The 20,757-nt window shown below is 38.4% G+C and overlaps 1 protein-coding gene across 1 annotated transcript; it reads left to right on the top strand.

The window, feature by feature from the left end:
* The first annotated feature begins 12,918 nt into the window (after nucleotides 1-12,918).
* On the top strand, nucleotides 12,919-20,153 carry LOC128786920 (radial spoke head protein 4 homolog A-like). The gene is made up of 6 exons (XM_053940657.1): nucleotides 12,919-13,603; nucleotides 14,071-14,305; nucleotides 15,947-16,699; nucleotides 17,882-18,017; nucleotides 18,826-18,943; nucleotides 19,556-20,153. Exons 1-6 carry the CDS (start codon nucleotides 13,371-13,373, stop codon nucleotides 19,773-19,775), a joined length of 1,695 nt encoding a protein of 564 aa, XP_053796632.1. The 5' UTR covers nucleotides 12,919-13,370; the 3' UTR covers nucleotides 19,776-20,153.
* The last annotated feature ends 604 nt before the right edge of the window (nucleotides 20,154-20,757 follow it).

Genomic DNA, 20,757 nt, shown 5'->3' with positions numbered 1-20,757 from the left:
TTGGAGCTGATTCAAATTTTACAGGATTTATTTATTCCTGGCAATAAGACATTAAATGGCTGCCTCTCTTAGGAAGAACTATTCAAACATTTGCTTATGGCAAACTGGAATAACCTTTCCTACAAACTGAAACTTTCCACCAATGGAAAGAGCAGGCATCTCTTCCCTCAAGGAGATCAATGACCACTTCAAAATTAACCACTGCACAAAAAGGACAATTTCTATTCACACAGTCAATTGAACACCTTATTTTGGAGTTATATATTAGTCCAATTCCATTTTTTTTTTGTAACTTAGTTAGATTCAACTGAGAGCACCACCTTGTCAAGACTGGCAAAAAAAAAAATGTATTGGCCCAGCACAACTATATTCCAAAATTTTCACTATTTCTGCTATTTAAAAAGAGCATGATGTCATCTTAAGAACATAATGTTATCCCTCTTGTCAGAATGAAGGATTAGAATGTATTTTCCAAGACTGAATCAAACATATGGAAAGAAGGGATTTTCTTTTAAAACCCTGCTTTTCCTCAAGAAGGAAAAACACAAAGGTGTTTTGGGATTCTCTTAGCTTTTTTCTTTTTTATGAAAGCAAGCAGATCCTCTAGAGTTAAGGCTTGTTAACTTGAGTAAAAGCTAAGGAATAAAACAGGTCCACAGTTATTTAATTCAATTTTCATTTTGAATCAGTTCAAAACTTTTTAGTTTCAAATTAGGAAAAAATATTATAATAACATAAAATTATACAATATATAACTGTATTTTAATTAAGCTGAACTACTCATAACAACTATGTCAGATATCAGCATATTAATATCAACAAAATAACCCTGTTCATCACAAACTGCACAGAACCATTTCTATTTAAAAGCAGCTCAATTTGATGAAATATCATCCACAATTATGTGTGTGGATTCATGTGTGCTTTAAAGAAGGATGATATCCACAACTAATTTACTAGTTTACTGGTTTAATAATTTCAATAGTATAACTGTACTACTGCATGGGCCACCAGCCCAAAGCAGTGCTTTGTTTTGTCTTTTCATTTATTCATTTTAGCAAATTCACTTCATATGGGAAAAAACAATTAGCAGAGAAGAGTTCAGTTCAGCTGCTCCTTCCAGATGGTTCATGCTAATATCAGCACATTGATACTATCTGCTCTTCACATAAGACTCAAGAATTTGACTTGAAGGTGCTTGAAACATTGACCATCAAATTTTATATTTTATATCAAATATAAAATATCTTCTACAACAGGAGCTGAATATATTAGAGTATCTGTACTCTTAAGTCATATTAAGAGTGTTTCTGGCATAATTACACAACCACACTGCAAGAAAATGCCCCACGCTAACACAGCTGGCCCAGCAGCTGTTGTAAAAATGAATTCCTACCTTCTACAGGTAAGATGTGGGCTGGTGTTCCCATCTGCATGCACATTACCACCAAAAAATACAGCAAATACACCTGTAATCACAAGACAAAACTCCTTAATGACAAAAGGATAAGAGCTCCTTGATTTTACACACAGAGTCATCTGACAAATAATGTTTGTCCTTGCAGCTCCCCAAAAGCTACAAGAGTTTTCCTAACTGCCCTCTATATGAAGTTGAGAAGTACATTCTAAAGAAATGTATCTAACTTCTGTAATTCATCTTGCTGGAAAAGAATAAAATATTTAAGTAGTGAATTCTTTAATTACAAACAGCACCATCAGTCAGATCTTTCCTTATTTTGTCTCACCAGTGTCTCATCAGATGGCATCTAGATTATATGCCATAAATATACAAGTCCCAAGTAATATAAGGAAATCTCTTTCCACTTTTCCCAGGAGGTTGAGTGAACTGTCCACTGGTGAGGTTTTTACAATATAAACATTTGTGACATCAAACCAGACAATGAGCAAATGCTGCCCTAGTGTGTGGTATTTACAAGAGGGTGAAGGACAGAAAACACTCATTTAGTTTCAGATTTGCTTTCAAGTTCTAAAACTCATTCAGTCGCAGCAGAATCAGCCCACACTTAAATCTAGAACTAGAGCTAGTCCTTTTCAAGGCTTCACTCTTTGGGGATTCAAATCTCCCATGTAAATAAAGCATACTATTTGCTAGCCCAGCTACTCCTTCATATTAAGCAAATGGGCAGTGCCAAATTTTAGAGAAACACAAAACAGTGATTACAATGAAGTCAAGGGGGGAACTGTAAGAGCAAACATTCTAATTGGCTAAAAATCTAGACTAAATAAAAACTAAAATAAAGGCTGACATAAAATCCATAACAAGTAAACATTCTCATACATAGCTATTCCCTGTTATATTTACTCCTGTGTATATTAAATGAAGATTGAATACTTCCAAGCAGCTGATTTGTGGGGTTTGAGTTTTAGGAATCAAATTATTTATTTACTATTCATTTGTTAAAATATTTCGCACTCTTTCCCTAAAGGGATTAGCAGAAAAATCTTTCAAGATTTTCCTTTCAAAGGCCCGTCTTCACAGATGAGATGTAAAAGCTCCATTAGGACAATTATTTGATACACAGAAACTAATGAGCTATTATTTAACTTCATCCTAAGTGTCAGAAGCCTAAAGCAAATAGGCTTAATTAAGATGATGTGTGCCCCAAGTCTTCCCGCAGGAAACAGGTGAATCACAGCAGATTCCGTTCACTGCCAGATACATGTACAGAACTATCTGAACACATCTGTCATCAATATATGAATGGCATGACATCTCCTGCTGTTAATTCAGATTGATTACTTGTTAAACACATTTAATTGAGGCAGAAGGGAGCTTAACTGATGTTTACATAAATATATTTAAAATAATGGAGAAAAAGTACTTGTGGCATTTAAAGAGAGATTGGACTGTTTGAACATTAGATCTTATATGTGTTCAGACGCAACACATGAAATAACCATAAGAAAACTAATGTTTCCTTTATCTTTTACTGTTGTGTACCTACTGATTTAACCAATTTCAAGGTTTGAATAATATAAATTAAGACATGGCAGACCCTTTATTGTTTCTGACAAGAAATAGATTATATTCCTTCATCAAGCAATGACTGCTTCTAAACCCCAATACTTCACTCTACGGGCTGTTTACAGAAATAGATGCACTACTAGACAAAATTTATGCTCCTGAAAATACATTACACCTAACTAGAGAAATATTTTCTATAACTTTTGTGTCCTGTGTTGATTGTCCTTCCACTGAATCTCAGAACCAGAAGGGAGCCAGCCAGCTGAAACTGAAAGATTGCAAACATTCAGTGAGAGTCAAACATTCAGCGAGATCTTTTTCAATTTTTGTAATCTCATCACTATTTTGCCTTGATCCCACTGGGCTAGATCATAGGAAACCTACCAGAAAAGTCTCTGCTTCCTCTCTGGTAATTGTTCGTGCAGAAAGCTCTGATTCAGAAAATCCATTTTAGGAAAACAGCTACTGTCACTGCAACCCCAACCTCTTTCAGCAGTGTCATCTCTACAAGTAAAATAACTATTGCCTTCATCTGCTGACTTTTAGGCATAGTGTTTCAATGTCTTCTGGAATATTACTAGTCAAATCTGTTTGCCTTTCCTGAGACTTAATCAACTTGTTGATTAGTAAAATCATCCATTGCTTTGCCACTTTAATCTTACCTGCTCACCTCAAAACACTCTTGATCCTTCACTTTGGAATTAAAATAGGTCAAGAAAGTTGGAAGGGAAAAAGATAGCAAGACAGTATTAAGAATACCACAGATATCACAAGAGAGGTTTTCATCAACCAAAGGGATGCAGTTTTATGGATTGCAATAGAGCTATTCTGATTCCAATCTGTTGAAAATAGCCTTCTAAGTACAATTGTATCTATTCAGAAATTATTATGACTATTTATCTTTCTCTCACTATCTTTGTCCAAAATAAAATGTAAAATTAATTTCAGTTACAAATGGGGCTTATTTAAGTACAGATCTTCAAATAGTGGCACATTTAGTGGGGTTTTTTCGCTAAAAAGTGCCCTTCTCTTTTCTCCATAATTCAGGCAGTAACAATTAAACCAGAATGAAAATAGACAAGCTCTCTGAATTATTTTTCTGTTAACACTGGACCAAAAATCTCAAATGAGGGCAAAAGGTAATTTGCGACCTTACTGCAGGAAGATAGAGGACAGAGAGAGGACAAACTCCATAATACAGTAACAGAGTTCCCCCAGCAGGAAATTATTAAACTTCCATTCCTCTCCCCACACACTCCAGGTGAATAGAGCTCATAGACCCTAAGTTATGAGGTCTCAGACTCACTCAAGGGCAAGTCCACAGTCAGGAAGAGGAGATGAAATGGAAGATGGCAAATGAATTTATAGCAGATGCTTAGAGGAAATGAACAGCCTGTCAGCTGCAGATACACCTAGGTCAAGAGAGGCAGCTTTCAAGAAATGCCTAGGACCACAACTGAAAAGGGGAGAAGGAAAGGCTTGGGAAAGAAATACAACTTCTGGAAAAGATCCAGAATTTCACAAACTACACTGTTTCCCAAAAATAAGATATATGGCAATTTTGCCATTACTTTGTTTGATTCTTATTATATTTGGGTTTCTGTGTTTCTCATAACACAGCCAGAAACCTGTAAAAATGTTAGGATTAAGAGACGTACAATTCAAAGTACTAATACTTCTATTTAGAAGCCTTTTTTCCCACCATTTTTGTTGTACTTCAGTATTAAGCAAATGAGGAGAAAGGCAACATGAACTATACAATTTAAAACTGGACCTGATTTTTTTTTTAAAGCACAATGTCAAGTAATCGGTTTTATTACTGCTTGGTTATCAAAGGTGAACTTTCTGCTCACACAATTATTTCATACATAGAGTGAAAGGCTGATTAAGAACACCTGGCAATAATTGCCCAATTAATAATCATCTAGAGATCAATACCAAATCTATACCTCATTCAAATAAGTTTCAAACTCTGGATTACATATTAAAAGAAGCTTTGAGTCTCCAAAATGTCAGGCTGAAGAAGTGCCTCTTAAAAACAGGTAGAGCATTCACAAACCTGGTAATGAAACCAACTGAATGCTATTTTCATCTCAACAGAAAGAATATTAATACAATGTGTCTTCAGGTGCTGGGTAAGCTAATTCAGCATCATATGGTGCATAATTAAATTTGTTAACTCAGAATTCCTCAGCCATGATATTCTTTTGAATACAAACAACAAAGTGTCTAAACCTATTCACAAAGGTTTTGATGCTTGTCTCAAAGCAGCAGGTAAAGCAGCACCTCACAACACTCAGCAGTATTTATTAATAATTATCTCAATCCAAAGCACCAATTACCATGAGTTGTCAAGAAGCGTGGAAATGCAACACAAGTAGCAGGCATGTTAAGACTGCTGAAAGTTTTCCTTTTACGATTCATTTTCATCTGTAAATATACCACCTTGTAAGTAAGAGGCTTGGTTTTCTTCTTTTAAATTCAAAGCATCATTCTTATTGCTTCATACTTATTTGTGCAAAAAGTTGGCTTTTTTTTTTAAATGCATGAGCTTAGTATGTCCTTCTGTGAAATATCATATATGAAAAAAACATAATGCAGATTCCATTCAGACAAGATTTTTGAGCCATAACTGTCTCTCTGAGATAACTAAGTAACTCTACAAGGCAGTTTGGCTCTCTGAATGAAATCATGGTTACTTCAGGAAGCAACCCATTGCAGGAGTAACAGACAGTGCTTGGACCTAAATTCCTTACAGAGAAGTATAAGCTCTATTGTGAATTATTTTAATGCCTGGACTTTCCATGGACTCTCCATGTTTTCTCCTTACAGTTATGACTGTGTCCTGGAAAACCACTGTTGGCTGTCAGGTATTAGCACTCATTGTTTTCATCTTTTCACTGATGGTACTGGAATCTCATAAGAAATCACTCACACCAGTAGTCCAAGGACATGGTTTTGCTTTATCAAAGATGAAAAGAAAAACTTTCAATATTAAGCTAGGAAAAGGTTAGCAGAAATTTGTAGTGTACCCAAGTCCTCTCAGACAGATCCAATTCCCTTATTTAGATGAGAGGAATGTGGTTGGAGTCCTAGCCTGAAGGGAGCTGAATTCAGGTCTCTCCCCTAGTGAGCTCTACCCAGGCAAACAAAGGATTTATGCATGAGCACCTGTTCATCAGAAAACAAGCCCTGCTCATTTCTTTGGACAGTAAAGGAAAAGGCAGAAAATTGCCTTCTCCTTCAGTAGAAGATCAATAAATTTGGAGTCTGAAACAGATAATTGTGACCCCTTTCTCTCATAAGAAAGGTGCTAAAGCATGAAGAGATGCATAAATTATGGCATACGATGACAGAATTTCCCAATCATTCACTTAAGCAACCTTTGCTCAATGCATGGATTGTAATGTCTTTTTAAATTCCAAACATTTTACCCCATGCATATTAGCTCCAGGCAGCAAAGAGTTCTCAATCTCACTCCAGACAGCTATAAGTGAAATGTCATAGCTCCAAAGTTTTACATACTTAAGGGCACATTTTCTGACACACATTTTCTTACCTGGAAACAATATTTTTTCATATTTTGACAAAGGAATGCAAAAAAAAAAATATGGTTTAATCTGAATGCTTTGAACATTTATTAACACTGACAGCTAAAACTGTTTTCATCAACAAAGCATAGATGGAAACAAGTTTCAAATGCAGGTGAGCAAGATACTGTCTAGAATGGTTCTATAAATATTTTGCAAGAAAAACACAGACTAATATAATCTGTTATACTATCTAAATTCACACTGTATTTTCTATGGAAAACTTATTTATATGTAAAACAGGATGGACAGTCAAGTCATTGCAAAGCTGTTAATGTAAAGTAAGGAGAAACTTCTCTGAGACACTTCATAGGTACTCCTGCTTATTTCCCCTAAATATAGTATTTTGAATGCTGATGCAAATTTTTGCTTTGTTTATCTTGTGCGTTTCATAGAGGAGAAAAAGGACATGATGTCTAAACAACTAACTGAAAATAAAAGCTCTATCCAACATAATAAAAAGGAAAACAAAGAATAAAACAAAAGCAATTTTCAAGTGAGCATGTATGTTACTAGGAGAAGACTGTTTACAGGAAGTTCTGCAAGTCTGGAAAAAAGAAAATGGGAGAAAATTGTCTACAACAATGGATACTGATCATAGACATCAAATTTACAATGAAAGAGTGTTTGAATTTGTAGGAATTATTTCCAGATAAAATGACTGATGCAATGGCATTTCATGAAAGCTCAAGGATAAAGATAGATTTCTCTTTAATGGAAATCAAAGTCAACTTTATAAGCTTACTTCCCCACTACACTTTGAGTATTATTTCCAATTAAGAATGCAATTGCATTATTAAATCAGTGGATACAATTTAAACACACTATTTTGAGTAGACTGCTATCCTCAAACATGTCCATTATTACATATCACAGTGTCAAAACACCGTAATATAGGACAACTTGATTGAGTGTTTGAAAAGCAACACGGCCTGAAAAGTTGATTTTTTTTTTTTTTAAGTCCTATTCAGTAGCATGAATTTCATGACAGGACTGCAATACAAAAATGGATTTTTGAGTAGAATTTCATATTCACGGAGTTTAACATGGCAAGCTTCTCCTGTAAAGAATCAGGTTGAACTTACTTAGCATGACTAATGCTAGGGAAATATTTAAACCTTTTCTATATATCCCTAAGTTCCACAAAACCTCGTAGCCATTTCCAGTTTCTAGGGGAAACAATTCCATCTACACTTCTGACAGTTTTTGGTTTTAGAATATTTGTTTTATAATTATTTGATAAATAGCAAAGAATATACTTCTATCTTCCTCCTAACTATTTGAAAGGGGAAAGTGTCAGGACTGGTTCTCTATTTCCACATGATTTAGAAAGCTTTGATAAAATACTGCTGAATCATTATACCCTGTTTTACACCACTGCTGCAGACTAGAGAGCTTACCATACTAGGGGGAAATGAAAGAATCCATTCTCTACAATGAAAGTGCTGTGACACACACAGCTAGGGAAAACCAAAATAAGGAATGAAACTTTTAATCATCTTTAAGTACTTGCACTTGCTCAGCTTCATGTAAGAATAAAACCTTTACACATAATCAATGTAAATTGAATGCAGTATCTAATAAATATAAAAGATGACTCTCAGAAATACAGCAAAAGTTCCAGATCTGCAAAGTAAAAAGTGACCCTCCCTTCCAGTAATAACAATAAACCATTGCTCCATTTTAACTGTTATTTAATTGACTCTTCACTGAAACAAAATCGCCAAGAATTCCCACAGTGAACAAAACCTCCCCTCCCCTAACCCATGCCCCCCAAAAGGAGAAATTCACATGCACAGCATGTGAAAACAAGCCTGGTAAGGTTTCACAAGCCTTCAACCAGAGGTGGTTATTTGAAGCTAATTCCACCTCACTACTGCTGCACTGGTTTTGCACTGTTGCAACACAATGATCATCAGGATCTATACTGTTCTGGGTGTCTTTCAACATGAGCCACAGGTTCAGCTGATGAGAACAGTGCTGCAACACACAATTATGCATAGTCAGAACCTTTTGAGGGAAGACCCCATCCCACCAAGACATTCAGATTTCTCTGCACACGAGTTAAAAATATGTAGCAGAAGCTGAGCATCCGAAACAGGCCCATTTGAACCCTGTATCACATCTGTAATATGCTAGCAAGAATCACTCTGCCTTTCTTCCCACCCTAGAAAGTGTCACACAACACCAAAATCTGCAGTTGTGATCTAAGAGACTTGTAGGAAATGGACAGCTCTGAGCACCAGCACAAAGCAGTTAAACTCAGCATTTACTTTAAAAACTGCCATACCCTCTTTGCCAGAAAATTCAGCTTTCTCTTCTTAAGGATCAAAAGTACCACCACATTCTGATAGTACTGGCAGATAAGAAATTACACATAAACATCAATGAAAATTATTATAAATTAGAGACAACACCAAGGAAGTACTGATCATGCTGTCCCGTGCAATTTTTAGCCAGTTACACAGTGACATACCAGAAAAATACCATCACCTTCAGTAACAGAAATCATATATACAAAGACATGACATTCCAGAGTCTAAAAAACTATCAGCTTCAATTTCTTGTGCTTCTCCTAACAAAAATCCTCACCATGTTGCTGTAATAACATAGTTTGAACTAAATCTTAGTTTACAAAAAAGCTGAAGAACTCAGATTACTAGTGATAAATTTTTTCCCCCTTTGAAACTTTGCTGGTCCATGCCAACGCTGCTGCCACTGCACCACCACCCATAACTCATGGTGATTTTCTGAACACAGGGAATGTAAAATACAGAATTCACACATCAGGATGCAAAGTCACACTCCACATTAGCCACAGGAACTCTCCACCGTAGGTCAGAATTAAAACCAGTTTGTCTCCCAGCATATATCCTCGCCTACGTCAAAACATGAAAATGAAATGACAAAGGACCTAATCTCACTTTCACAGAAGTCAACAGCAAAGCTCCTGCTGACTTCAATAAGAGCAAAAGCCAGCACTAGAGCTCCAAAAATCATTATTACTTCCTTCAGAGCACCAAATGTATTTCCTATCAGTCCCATGCAGAAGGATGATGGTCTCTCAGCTTTCCAATAATATTGAAAAGCATCTCAGACTGCCAGTGCTAATCTAATGTCTATGACCACCTGAGGAATACAGTTTGACTTCAGCATACAGCCCAAAAAAAATGAAAGAATCAAACTCCCTATGAGAGAAGATGCATGCCTGCAGTAATTACTCAGTGAAAGCTTTGGAACCAACAGAAAAAAGTCCGCCATATTTTAAGGAGAACTTGTGTATCTCTTCCTCTCTGCACCATAAACAGTTAGGATTCAGGGAATAATATTTACTTTTATATATACAAGAACTTTCTTTGATATTTAGCAGGAAATTACTATCAGAAGTGAAATACAAAGAACTTTGACTCGATGGAAAACTATGAAAAAGAGATTAAAAAGTAGTTATGTAGTTAATAGACTTTTAACAAGAATTAACAAAGGTAGCAAGACAAAATCTGTACTTTTCAAGTACCTTTCCTCTTGAAATCATTTGGAAGCAGTCAGAAAAAGCATAAGGATTCAATCCATAAATAAAGTGCAAAGGAAAAGCTATCTTCAGACCTGCAGGAACTAGAGTCTTGACCACAGCATGCAGTTTGAAACCTATGCCATAAGAAATCCAACAAGAACCTACTAATTATGCTCTCCTCTTAAGAGAGCTGCCAGAACACCTGCAACTACTTGATGGAACAAGCTCTGAGCAGAAAGCAACAACAGCTGCTTCCTATTGTATAGGCTGGAATTTAGTTAAATTTGCCTTGCCAGCTACACAGGAGAGACCAGCTTCACCTCATTAGTTACAGGTGCTACTTACTGATCCAGAGATGAAGGCATTCTTCTAGGAAGACACACGTAGGACCTGAATCTGGCTTTCCAATTCAATACTTGTTTGCAAAGAAATCAATAGAGCAGAGAAGGATTATCAGCTGAAAAGTGAAGCTTTCTTCACATTGTCTGTTATTCCTTTCCCAGTACAAAATTCATATGTTCAAAATTCACAAATGAACCTGTATAGAAATGCAACAGCTGTCCAGTTCTATGTGCAACATTTTTGGATCTCCATTTCAAAGCCAGTAACAGGTAGGAGTTTAGTTAAAAAAAAAAAAAAAAAAAAAAAAAAAAACAAACAAACAAACAAAAAAACACTCCTGAAAAGTGGAATTGATTCCACAGGACAAGAAACAATGGCTACCTGGCCACAGCAGAGACAATACAAACCTTCTTTGGAAAGGGAAAGCATGAATACTTTGGTTACTGTTCTGCTAATTAAGCGATGCTCCTGACAATGATCATAGTATGTTTATGCTGCAGCATTGCACATACCCATTTCCTACTTTTCTCTATCAACGAAAGACCATCATAGCATCTTGGTGAAACATCCTTCTGCACTGATGTGTTATTTGTCCTGAGCTCTTGCACATTCCACATGTGTCCTAACTTAACCAACTGCAATATAGGTACCCCCAGTTTTCTTTCTTTGCTGAATAAAATTGAAAAGACAAAGCACTTGCCCTTTCTTGAGCAGCTACTTCACTCAACACACAAGCAGAAAGGTAACTTAGTTCATACAGTTGTAACAGAAGTGAATTACTAAAAAAGTTTTCCCTCCAAACATGAGATACGAAAATCAAATAAAAGGGAACCTGCAAGTAATTTGCAAGTACTGTATCGCCCTCTGCAGTCAATGGATAAGTTCTGCAAAATGAACCTGGGCACATTCCTTGCAAAGATCAATTTAAAAACTTCTACAAGTAGAAACCCAGCAGAACTAACTTTTTTATCATGTCTTACTTGTTGGAATCATAGGAACACAATGCACACACTTTTTAGTTCTTGACATAAATGCTCCACCTGTTACGGATGTGGAAAAGTACGTTCTGCTGCTCCTTCACAATGGGTCAGATTCCTCAATGATACTTCTAGCATTTACTATCTTGGAATGTGACAGAAGTTTGACATAGCTATTACATAACTTTTTTCTGGTTGCTTATCATAAATATCCAAAATAAACCACACTTTTTAAAAGTTACATTAGCTGATCCATCAATGACAGAGAAGTAGATTTTACAGTTCAGGTACTGCACTACTTTATTTAACACAACTTATAACTTTCATAGAGCATTCTGCTGAGATTTTTACAGCACTGTATTGTTTCACCCTGGCTAGATGCCAGGTGCCCCCCAAAGACAATTTTCTATCATTCCCTCTTTTGAACTGGAGAGGGGAGAAAAAACACAACAACACATCAAGATAAGAGCAGGAAGATCATTCATCTATTACTGTCACAGGCAAAACAGACTTGCCTTGGAGAAACAGACCGAATCCTTTACTAATGAAATCAGAGTAGGATAATGGGAAATAGCACCAATTCTTTAAACAATGTAGTGTTTGAATACCGTTGTAAACAAAAGTTAACTCACATTATGGCCACCTGTCTCCTTAATTCTTCACTTTCTTGACCTGCGACAGGATTTGAAGAAACAGCATGAAGCTGAGTCAGGGGAGGTTCAGGTCAGATACCAAGAAAAGGTTTTCCACCCAGAGGGTGGTTGGCCACTGGAACAAGCTCCCCGGGGAAGTGGTCACAGCATTGAATCTGTCTGAGCTCACACAGCATTTGGACAATGCTCTGGGGTACGTGGTGTGACTCTCTGGGTGTCCTGTGCAGGGCCATAAGCTGGACTAAGTGAGCCTCATGGGCCACTTCCAACTCAGTGAACTCTATAATTCTCTTATTAACACTGATTGCACTGAATGACAAACTAAACTTACAACGGCTTTTTCCCCTTGGATCCAGGAATATATTTTTTTTTTCTCTTAAAAGAAAAACCTTTGTACTTTATGAGCAGCATATCACTGCTAAAATGCACATGAAAGCAATTAAGGCAAATTAACAACCTTTCAAAACAAGATTAAACTTTTGAAGACCCACTCTTTTGCTCTCAGCAGATGGCTGAAAGGCTCATACCACAAACATTCAATGGAAAACATTAACAGCATTTCATGGTTTCACAGAACAGGACTAGCTCGGGTTCGAAGGGACATTAGCCATCATCTACTTCTCACCTGATACCACAACCAGGGGCACCATTCACTAGACCATGCTACTCAGAACCCCGCACAGACCCTGCCCAGCCATCACCCTGTAGGTCCCCCTGAAACTAACGAAGAAGGGCTTAAAAGCCCCCTGGAAAGGGGCGTGGCAGCGGGGGCGGGTCACTGGGGCTGCCCTCCCTCTCTCCCCGCGTTCCCCCGGCGACGCCCCGCCCGCCGCCGCCGCCGCCGTTGCTGCTGCGGAGCCGCGCGGTGTCCCCGGGCCGGGCCGGGTCGCACCCCGGGCCCCCAGCGAGCCCCCGCCCCAGGCCGGCCCGCGGGAAGGGCCGGAGCGAGCCCGCCTGTGGTCCGGGCACAGCCCTCACGCTGCTCAGCCGCCCTCTGAGACCCTCCTCAGCCCCAGACGTCGGAACCGGGACCGGCTCCCTGGGAATACCGGGAGGTAAGGCGAGGATCTGAGCAGCCAGGAGGGCTGAGGAAAAGCATCTCTCATCCGTACCGAGCACAGCACCAAAGGGGAGGTGCCGGCCGCTCCGTGCAGCAGGACAAGCGCGGTGTCGGTCACAGAGCCCAGTTCAACACCTCGGCCACCCACGGCCAGCAGCGCAAGCCGCCGAGCAGCTGCAGGTGCCACCACCAAACATCGGCCGGAGACGCGCCGGGACAAGGCTCCCAGGGCACCGGGGGCACGGCACAGCATGGATCAGTCGCCAGGATCAGACCCTTCACAGGAACCACAAAGTGCCTACCCACAAAATGCCTATGAAGGTGGGCATGGCCCTTACCAGCCACACGAACCGGGTTATGGTCTTGACCAGCCCGGATACAGCCCGTATGATGATGAGATTCCCGATCCCCAAGCCCGGATGCTGGCAATCAAGAATGCAAAAGCCTATTTACTGAAGACCAGCACAAAATCTGGCCTGAATTTGTAAGTCTTAAAAAGGATCACAATCAAATAGGGTAGGAAGTATGAGTGGAGAAAAAGGTAAAAGGACAAAGGGAGGTGCATATAGAATGGGATAACGTTATACATGCAATATTTCATCACTGGTGATACTTGCATGTGTCCAACATCTTTCAGAACCGAAATTCCCAATGGAATTTTATAGACCGTTCAAAAATAAGTTGATATGATTGAGAATAAGTTTAAATTCAGATTCAGCTCATAGATAGATGGGGCATATACTAGAAATGGAGGATGGGAATGCTCTTAAGTATAATCAGACTAGTCTTAACTCTAATTTGCCTTAAGGCTCCATGATCCCCTTTCTTCTAAGTATTCCAATGATTTCTCCAAAGATCTGGATGATTAGCCTTTACTTTTTTTTTTACTAAAAGCATAATATTCTAAGACTTTTATATAGTAAGCCAGCAATATTTACATTTATATGACAGATATGATCATTTTGCTAATATACTAACAAAGATCCTGGACGAACAGCCCACAAATACAGTAGACATAATTGAGAATATCAGCAAGGATGTGAAGTGGGAGCAGTTTCGGAAAAAAATGGACACTCTTCGAGATGAACATCTGATCCCTCCAACATTTGAAGCTGCAGAAAAGTATAAAGCTTTGTTTGTCAAGGAAGGTGGAGAAGATGAACATGAAGAACTAGAAGAAGAGATGGTGAGTTATTATTGGAGTGAAACAGGTACCAAATATAACAGGGAAGGGGTGGACGAATGGTGAGAAGGGAAAGGAGAAAGGGAGGAAGATGTGGTCTCTTCTGTAGTGCTGCCTCTCCTGACCATACAAATAATTGCAGTCACAGCACCATGTACCCTCCTCGCAGATTGTCCCATGTCTAGTTCCGAAGGAAAAAACCCATCTGGTTACTTAGTTGAAATTTTTCCCTGTGGTAAATCTAATATCCTGAGCTGTTTTAATCAGGGATGTCCTAGAGGTGATAAACAGAAAGTAAGGTTTATAGCATTTCCCATATGCCAGTTCAGCATGGAATACTGCGTCCAAGTTTATTTTCTTTTTATAAAAGGGATGTTTCTTTACCTAAAGTGACCATAGTTTTTGTTACCAGTTTGACAATAATTGTGCACAACTGCTACTGTAAAAGAGCAGAATGCAGAATTTTGTGATTCTTCCAGTTCCTGGTGTGGTTCCAGTCTGTCCTTCTCCAACTGAAACAAAATATAGTTTTAATGAAGAACTAATACAATTGAAAAGCCACTTCTTAAAACAGGACTTTTTATTATTCCGTTGCTTATGTGCAGAAGCATTTTTACCCAAGAAAAAAATGAGAATTCTTATAATGAGAAATATAAGAATATAAATGAGAATTATAATAGCCAAGGGAAATCATTCAACAAGATATTGCTTTTCATATGAAGTTTACTAGTATATATTCAAATGTATTACCATTGCAGAGTACAAATACCAACCACAGAAGAGATAGTCCTACATGTTTCCCATAGACTGTTATGTATCTTACATTAACAGTATAGGATGCTGAAAATGAAAAAAGGTAGGGTATTTCCGAAAGGAAATCTGAATTTTTCATAATCCTGTCAATCTCGCTTTGATATAAGAAACCTGTCAGATCCAAAGAAATTCCATATGAAATTAGCACTTAATTCTTCCAAATTCCCAACTCTGTCATGTCCAACTTCTAATAACTCTGTCTGTGTTATATGATCACCTGACCCCCATTAAATGAGAGATGGGTGATAAAGCAACTGGAAATACTTAATTATTGACCTAATTCTGCTTCCACTGAAGCCAGATGAAGTCTTACAATGGACTTTGATAAGAACAGAGGGCAATACTTTAAAAACTGCAGGCAGCTGTATGCCAAACAACATTCACCCCAGAGAAATTATGTTGGTCTGGTGCCTAAATATATAAAATCTGTATTATCTACAACACAAGTGTCACTGTTTGCAGGCATCAAGGCCTCTTAGCTTACATGCCCTAGCACTGAATCCCTTGTAGGTCTTGTGTAAGAATGCTGACTTCCCTTATTTTGCAGTAATTACGAGTTTGAATTTTGAAAATCTGTGGTCTAAGAGCTGCTCTTTACCACTAAAGACTTCTTTACCACTAAAAGAAGTCTTCTCTTCTTTACCACTAAAAGACTTCTAATTTTTCTAAATTATAGTAAAAGAAGTAGTGAATGAACGTCTGCGAAGCACTTTGAGATAATAAGTGGCACTACAGGAAAGTGAAGTATAATGTTCAATAGATAACATGTTCAACTTTTAAAATAGATAATTATCCTATTGTTTAGTTCTAATTCTGAATCTTCTTTCCTAGGGAAAGCCCTCTCTACCAAATGTGATGGAAACAGCCTTTTATTTTGAACAGGCTGGAATTGGCCTGAGCAAAGATGAATCCTATTACATATTCCTTGCCCTTAAAAACCTAAATAATGTTCAGCCAATCCAGACCTGTCGCTTCTGGGGCAAAATTTTGGGCCTGGAAATGAACTATATTATAGCTGAAGTACAGTTACGGGAAGGGGAAGAGGAGGAGGAAATAGGTGAGGAAGAAGAGGAAATTATTGCAGAAGGACAGAAAGAGATAGGTCAGGCTGAAGAAGAAGATGAGCAGAAAGAAAAAGAACCTGAACCACCAAAGTCCACCTATAAACCGCCACCTGATATCCCAAAAGAAGCAAATGGGACTGGGACTAATAAATATGTCTACTTTGTCTGTAACGAGCCAGGCAAACCCTGGGTGAAGTTGCCTCCAGTGACACCAGCCCAGATTGTCTGTGCCAGGCAAATCAAGAAGTTCTTCACTGGTCGCTTGGATGCTCCTGTTGTGAGCTTCCCTCCTTTTCCTGGAAATGAGGCCAATTACCTGCGTGCACAGATAGCTCGAATCTCAGCAGGAACCCATGTCTCTCCCACTGGATTTTACCAGTTTCCAGAGGACGAAGAAGAAGAAGAAGAAGAAGGAGCAGATACATATGAAGAAAACCCTGAGTTTGAGCCTCCTCCTGTGGCTGAAATGGTGGAGTCCCTCGCCACGTGGGCACACCACGTCAAGGAAATTCTAAAGCAGGTGTGTGCCAGCATAGCTCACATGGGCCTTGGATGCCACTCACACTGCAGTGCTTGTAGGGTTACAGAATGTGAGTAACACTCCTCACCTACACATGCAAACTATTCACTGGAAATGGTATTGGATTGAAAGATTTTTATATAGGAAATAGGTTTTATATCATGTGTATTATCAAAATATGTTACACATAAAACATGTATTTTTATATGTTATATAATACATAAATATCTTGCATGTATTTACATATACCATCTATTTTATATATATTTATAAATTTAGGAACCCTCTAGGTTTAGTATTTTTTCCAGTGATGTGTTCTTGAGATTGAAACTTGTCTTTAAATAACAGTATGGAGTTAGGCCCTGAGAGATAACAATAATTTCTTGCAATCTTCTGTATTAGGTTTTCTGCTTTGAAATCCTTATTTGACAGAAGTGTTTAAAATTCTCTTTTCTTGAGTAGTATGCTAAAAAGCAGATAGCTTATGGTTGTATGCTGAATGGAACGTAGGTGGTGTTTTCTTGTGGTTAATGTTTTGTTTTATACTTTCTGCTGTGAAACATTCACATGAAAAAAAACTTTAAAACATGTTCTATTAGACTAGTGCTAGGAAGAGGTACTACTAATTTGGTTTTTATTGCTGGATGACTTGATGGCGAGTCAACCAATTCAAGAATGCTAGTGTAAAATAACAGCAAATGATAGGAAATAAGGTTTAAACTTACTACCAGCAAAACAATAGTTGTAAAAAATAAAATTAGTATGCATTAGAAACTTAAGAACATTCTGTTGTGTTCCTCTGACTGGTAGCCAAATAACAATGCAGATTTTAAAAAGAATGAGTAAGTTCATAGTTTGCAGTAACTAGTAATCTAGCAAGGATATAAACTAAACTGGCCAGGCACTGAAGAATACAAAATGACAAAAAGCTGATAACAGAGGTATAAGGTTATTCTCAAACAGTAAGCAGGAATGAGTGAGGGGAGGAATGAGGGGAACATTCTGCCAAGAGGATGTTGGCAATAGTATTTTGTTAACAATATTCCAGTTATGGAATACATATTTTTCTTCTTCCTATCCCTTAACTGTGTATGTCTCTGAGCCAATTGTTTTAACTAGTTTTAACTTGCATTCTTTCAATGATTGTTACATGTATTTATAACTTTTCCACATCAATTATAGGGTCGCTGTGTTTGGACTAATCTTGCTCAAAAATCAGAGGAAAATGAAGAAGATGAAGAGGAGGAAGAGGAGGAGGAAGAAGAGCAACAGGAAGAAAGAGGACAACCCCTTCTTACTCTAATCTCTGAAGATGAAGGTATTCTTAATGGAATATGAAGTTTTTGATAGAGAGTCACTAGGAATGTTGTCATTTAGCAGTAAATATTTGAAGTTATAAAACTCTGACACTTCTTGGAGCAATATACTTTGCCTCTCTAGGGTAAACACGTTCTTTTACAAAATCAATCAAAAGTAAAATGGTTGATAGTATTGACATTAAAACTGAAATCATCAGGTTTACTAGGTAACCATCTTGTTGAGATTAAAAGGAAAAAATAACTTAGACTTATCATGTTATTGCAAGTTCAAAACAGCTTGCTACATGACATACATTCAGCTATTTTTATCTCGTCTTTTTAGGAAAAAAGAAAAATGTGTGTTTATGTGTAAGTAAATAGAATAATTAATATGTACACACATGCACTGATATACATTACTTGTATAAGAATTTAGATCTTTTATCATATCACTGCAGCAAATCATGGGAATAAGGGAGCCTGAATATTAGATTACATCAATATTTGATTATTTTTCTACTCTCCATTGTTTAATCAAGGTGAAATATAGCGATACAATTTATCCGTAAGTGATAAAAAGTCCTTGACAAAAGACCCAGGGGTGAATGCTACTGAATTTTTTCTGTATGTGGGGGGTCTATCAGCATTCCTGTGCTACCACCTGTGGGAAAAAGAGTGCCTACACTTACTGTTTCTGACTTTCTGTCGTGCAACTTAACATAACCCTTGCTTGAATTCTGTGCAAGTCTTGTAGCTCAGTCTTAAGTATTTTGTAGAGGCTTGTCAAGTCCATTTATTCATAGACAGTGTGTGTTTTGTTGTCTCCAGGCATGAAAAACATCCCTGCATGGACGGCTCAGGCTTCTACAAACCTGATTCCGGAATATTCTGTTGCAATCCTGCAGTCTAACCGATGGCCTGGAGCTTATGCCTTTGCATCTGGCAGGTGAGAGTCCACCTGACGTGGTTACAACACTGACTGTATGTGCTACACACAGGTGCCTCTCAAATGCAGGCAGAGTTACTTTATTATTAATTCATTGTCTGAATTCCAGCTATTCCAGAGACTGATGGAGAAGGCCACTTAAATGTGCACAGCAACAGTAAATAGGTATTTAAGACTGAAAACAAATAATCATTGGAAAGGCTGGCATAAAGTTAATGGATGTAAACGCTGAGTTAGCATTTGAGCACAGTCCTTGATTTAAAACACATATTCTTGTGTTTGTGGGACTTTTTACAAAACCAGCCACATTCTGTGGTTCTAATGTTCGTTTGTTTCCACTACACGTGGTTATTACCTCCATGTATATTTCCAGTACGCTGTCATTCCCCTACACTGTACTGCAGTGCAGTGCAGTAACACTTCATCATTTTAAATAGAAGATGCATTAACAACCATTAGGGCAGTTAAAAAGAGGTGCCATGTTTCAAATTCTTCTGCTACAGGATTTCTGCACCACAGACTTCTTGTACAGCAGAGAAAGGATGCCTGACAGTCTGTCTGCTAATATTTTGTCAGGGGGTGAATGTGTGGTCTTTCACTTCTCTTTCTCAGGAAATTTGAGAACATCTATTTTGGCTGGGGTCACAAATACAATCCAGAAAGCCACACTCCTGCACTGCCCCCGCCAGCAGAAGCAGAATTCCCCAGTGAGCCAGGAATCACTGAGACAGTAGACCCCACTGTGGAAGAGGAAATGGCTTTCAAGGCTGCACAGGAAGAAGCCTTAGCTGCAGCTGAGGAAGAGGAAGATGAGGAAGGGGAAGATGATTAAAATACAGAATAAAACAGATGTTTTAAAAGTTTGAACATAAAAAGCATTTTCTTTTTTAGTCATTTTTAGTTGTTTTTTTAGTAAAAAAATTTAGTCTTTTTTTTGCTGACCTCAAATTATTTTTGAGTGTGCCTTCTTTTTTGATTTCTGTAGGCTTTTCTTTGCAGCTGTCTTCCTGTCCTTCCCCACCCCTCAAACCTGTTCACACTGGCACGAAGGCTTTTTGTGTTTGTTTGACTAAGCAAACATAGTCTGCTTCCTAAAATGATGCTGCTTTGAACTAAGAACTACCACCCACAAGATGTTCACACTGTTTTTCTAGCCCTCATTTCAATACATATATACATTTTACTTAAATAAACTTTTTTTAAAATCCCATTAGAGTGTCGCTCTTATGTGTAAAAGCGTACTATTCAGAGTCAATAGGCAGCTTATTGAGGTACTGGGGGCTGAGTGCACGGTAGTGATACCGCTCATCATTGGCACTGGGGGCTGCATCCCCAATCCTGTGTTCAGTTTTGGGTTGCACTTCCAATCCCGGGCTCAGTTTTGGGTTGCACTTCCAATCCCGGGCTCAGTTTTGGGTTGCACTTCCAATCCCGGGCTCAGTTTTGGGTTGCACTTCCAATCCCGTGCTCAGTTTTGGGCCCCTCGCTGCAAGAGACATGGGGATGCTCGAGCGTATCCAGGCAAGGGCAGTGGAGCTGGGGAAGGGTCTGGAGCACTGTGAGGAGCGGCTGAGGGAGCTGGGGGTGTTGAGCCTGGAGGAAAGAAGGCTCGGGGGAGACCTTAACCCTGTATAGAAGTGCCTGACAGCAGGGTGTAGCCGGGTGGGGGTTGGCCTCTTCCACCCCAAGTTACAAGCGACAAGAGGAAACAGCCTCAGGTTGCACCAGGGGAGGTTCACCTGGCATATTAGGAAAAACTCCTTAACGGATAAGGGTTCTCAGCCTTGGAACGCCTGCCCAGGGAAGCGGCGGAG

Source organism: Vidua chalybeata, chromosome 4, assembly GCF_026979565.1.
Source record: "Vidua chalybeata isolate OUT-0048 chromosome 4, bVidCha1 merged haplotype, whole genome shotgun sequence".
Classification (NCBI taxonomy): domain Eukaryota; kingdom Metazoa; phylum Chordata; class Aves; order Passeriformes; family Viduidae; genus Vidua; species Vidua chalybeata.
Note: the sequence above shows the minus strand (reverse complement) of the source record. Positions and strands in the feature narration are given on the sequence as shown.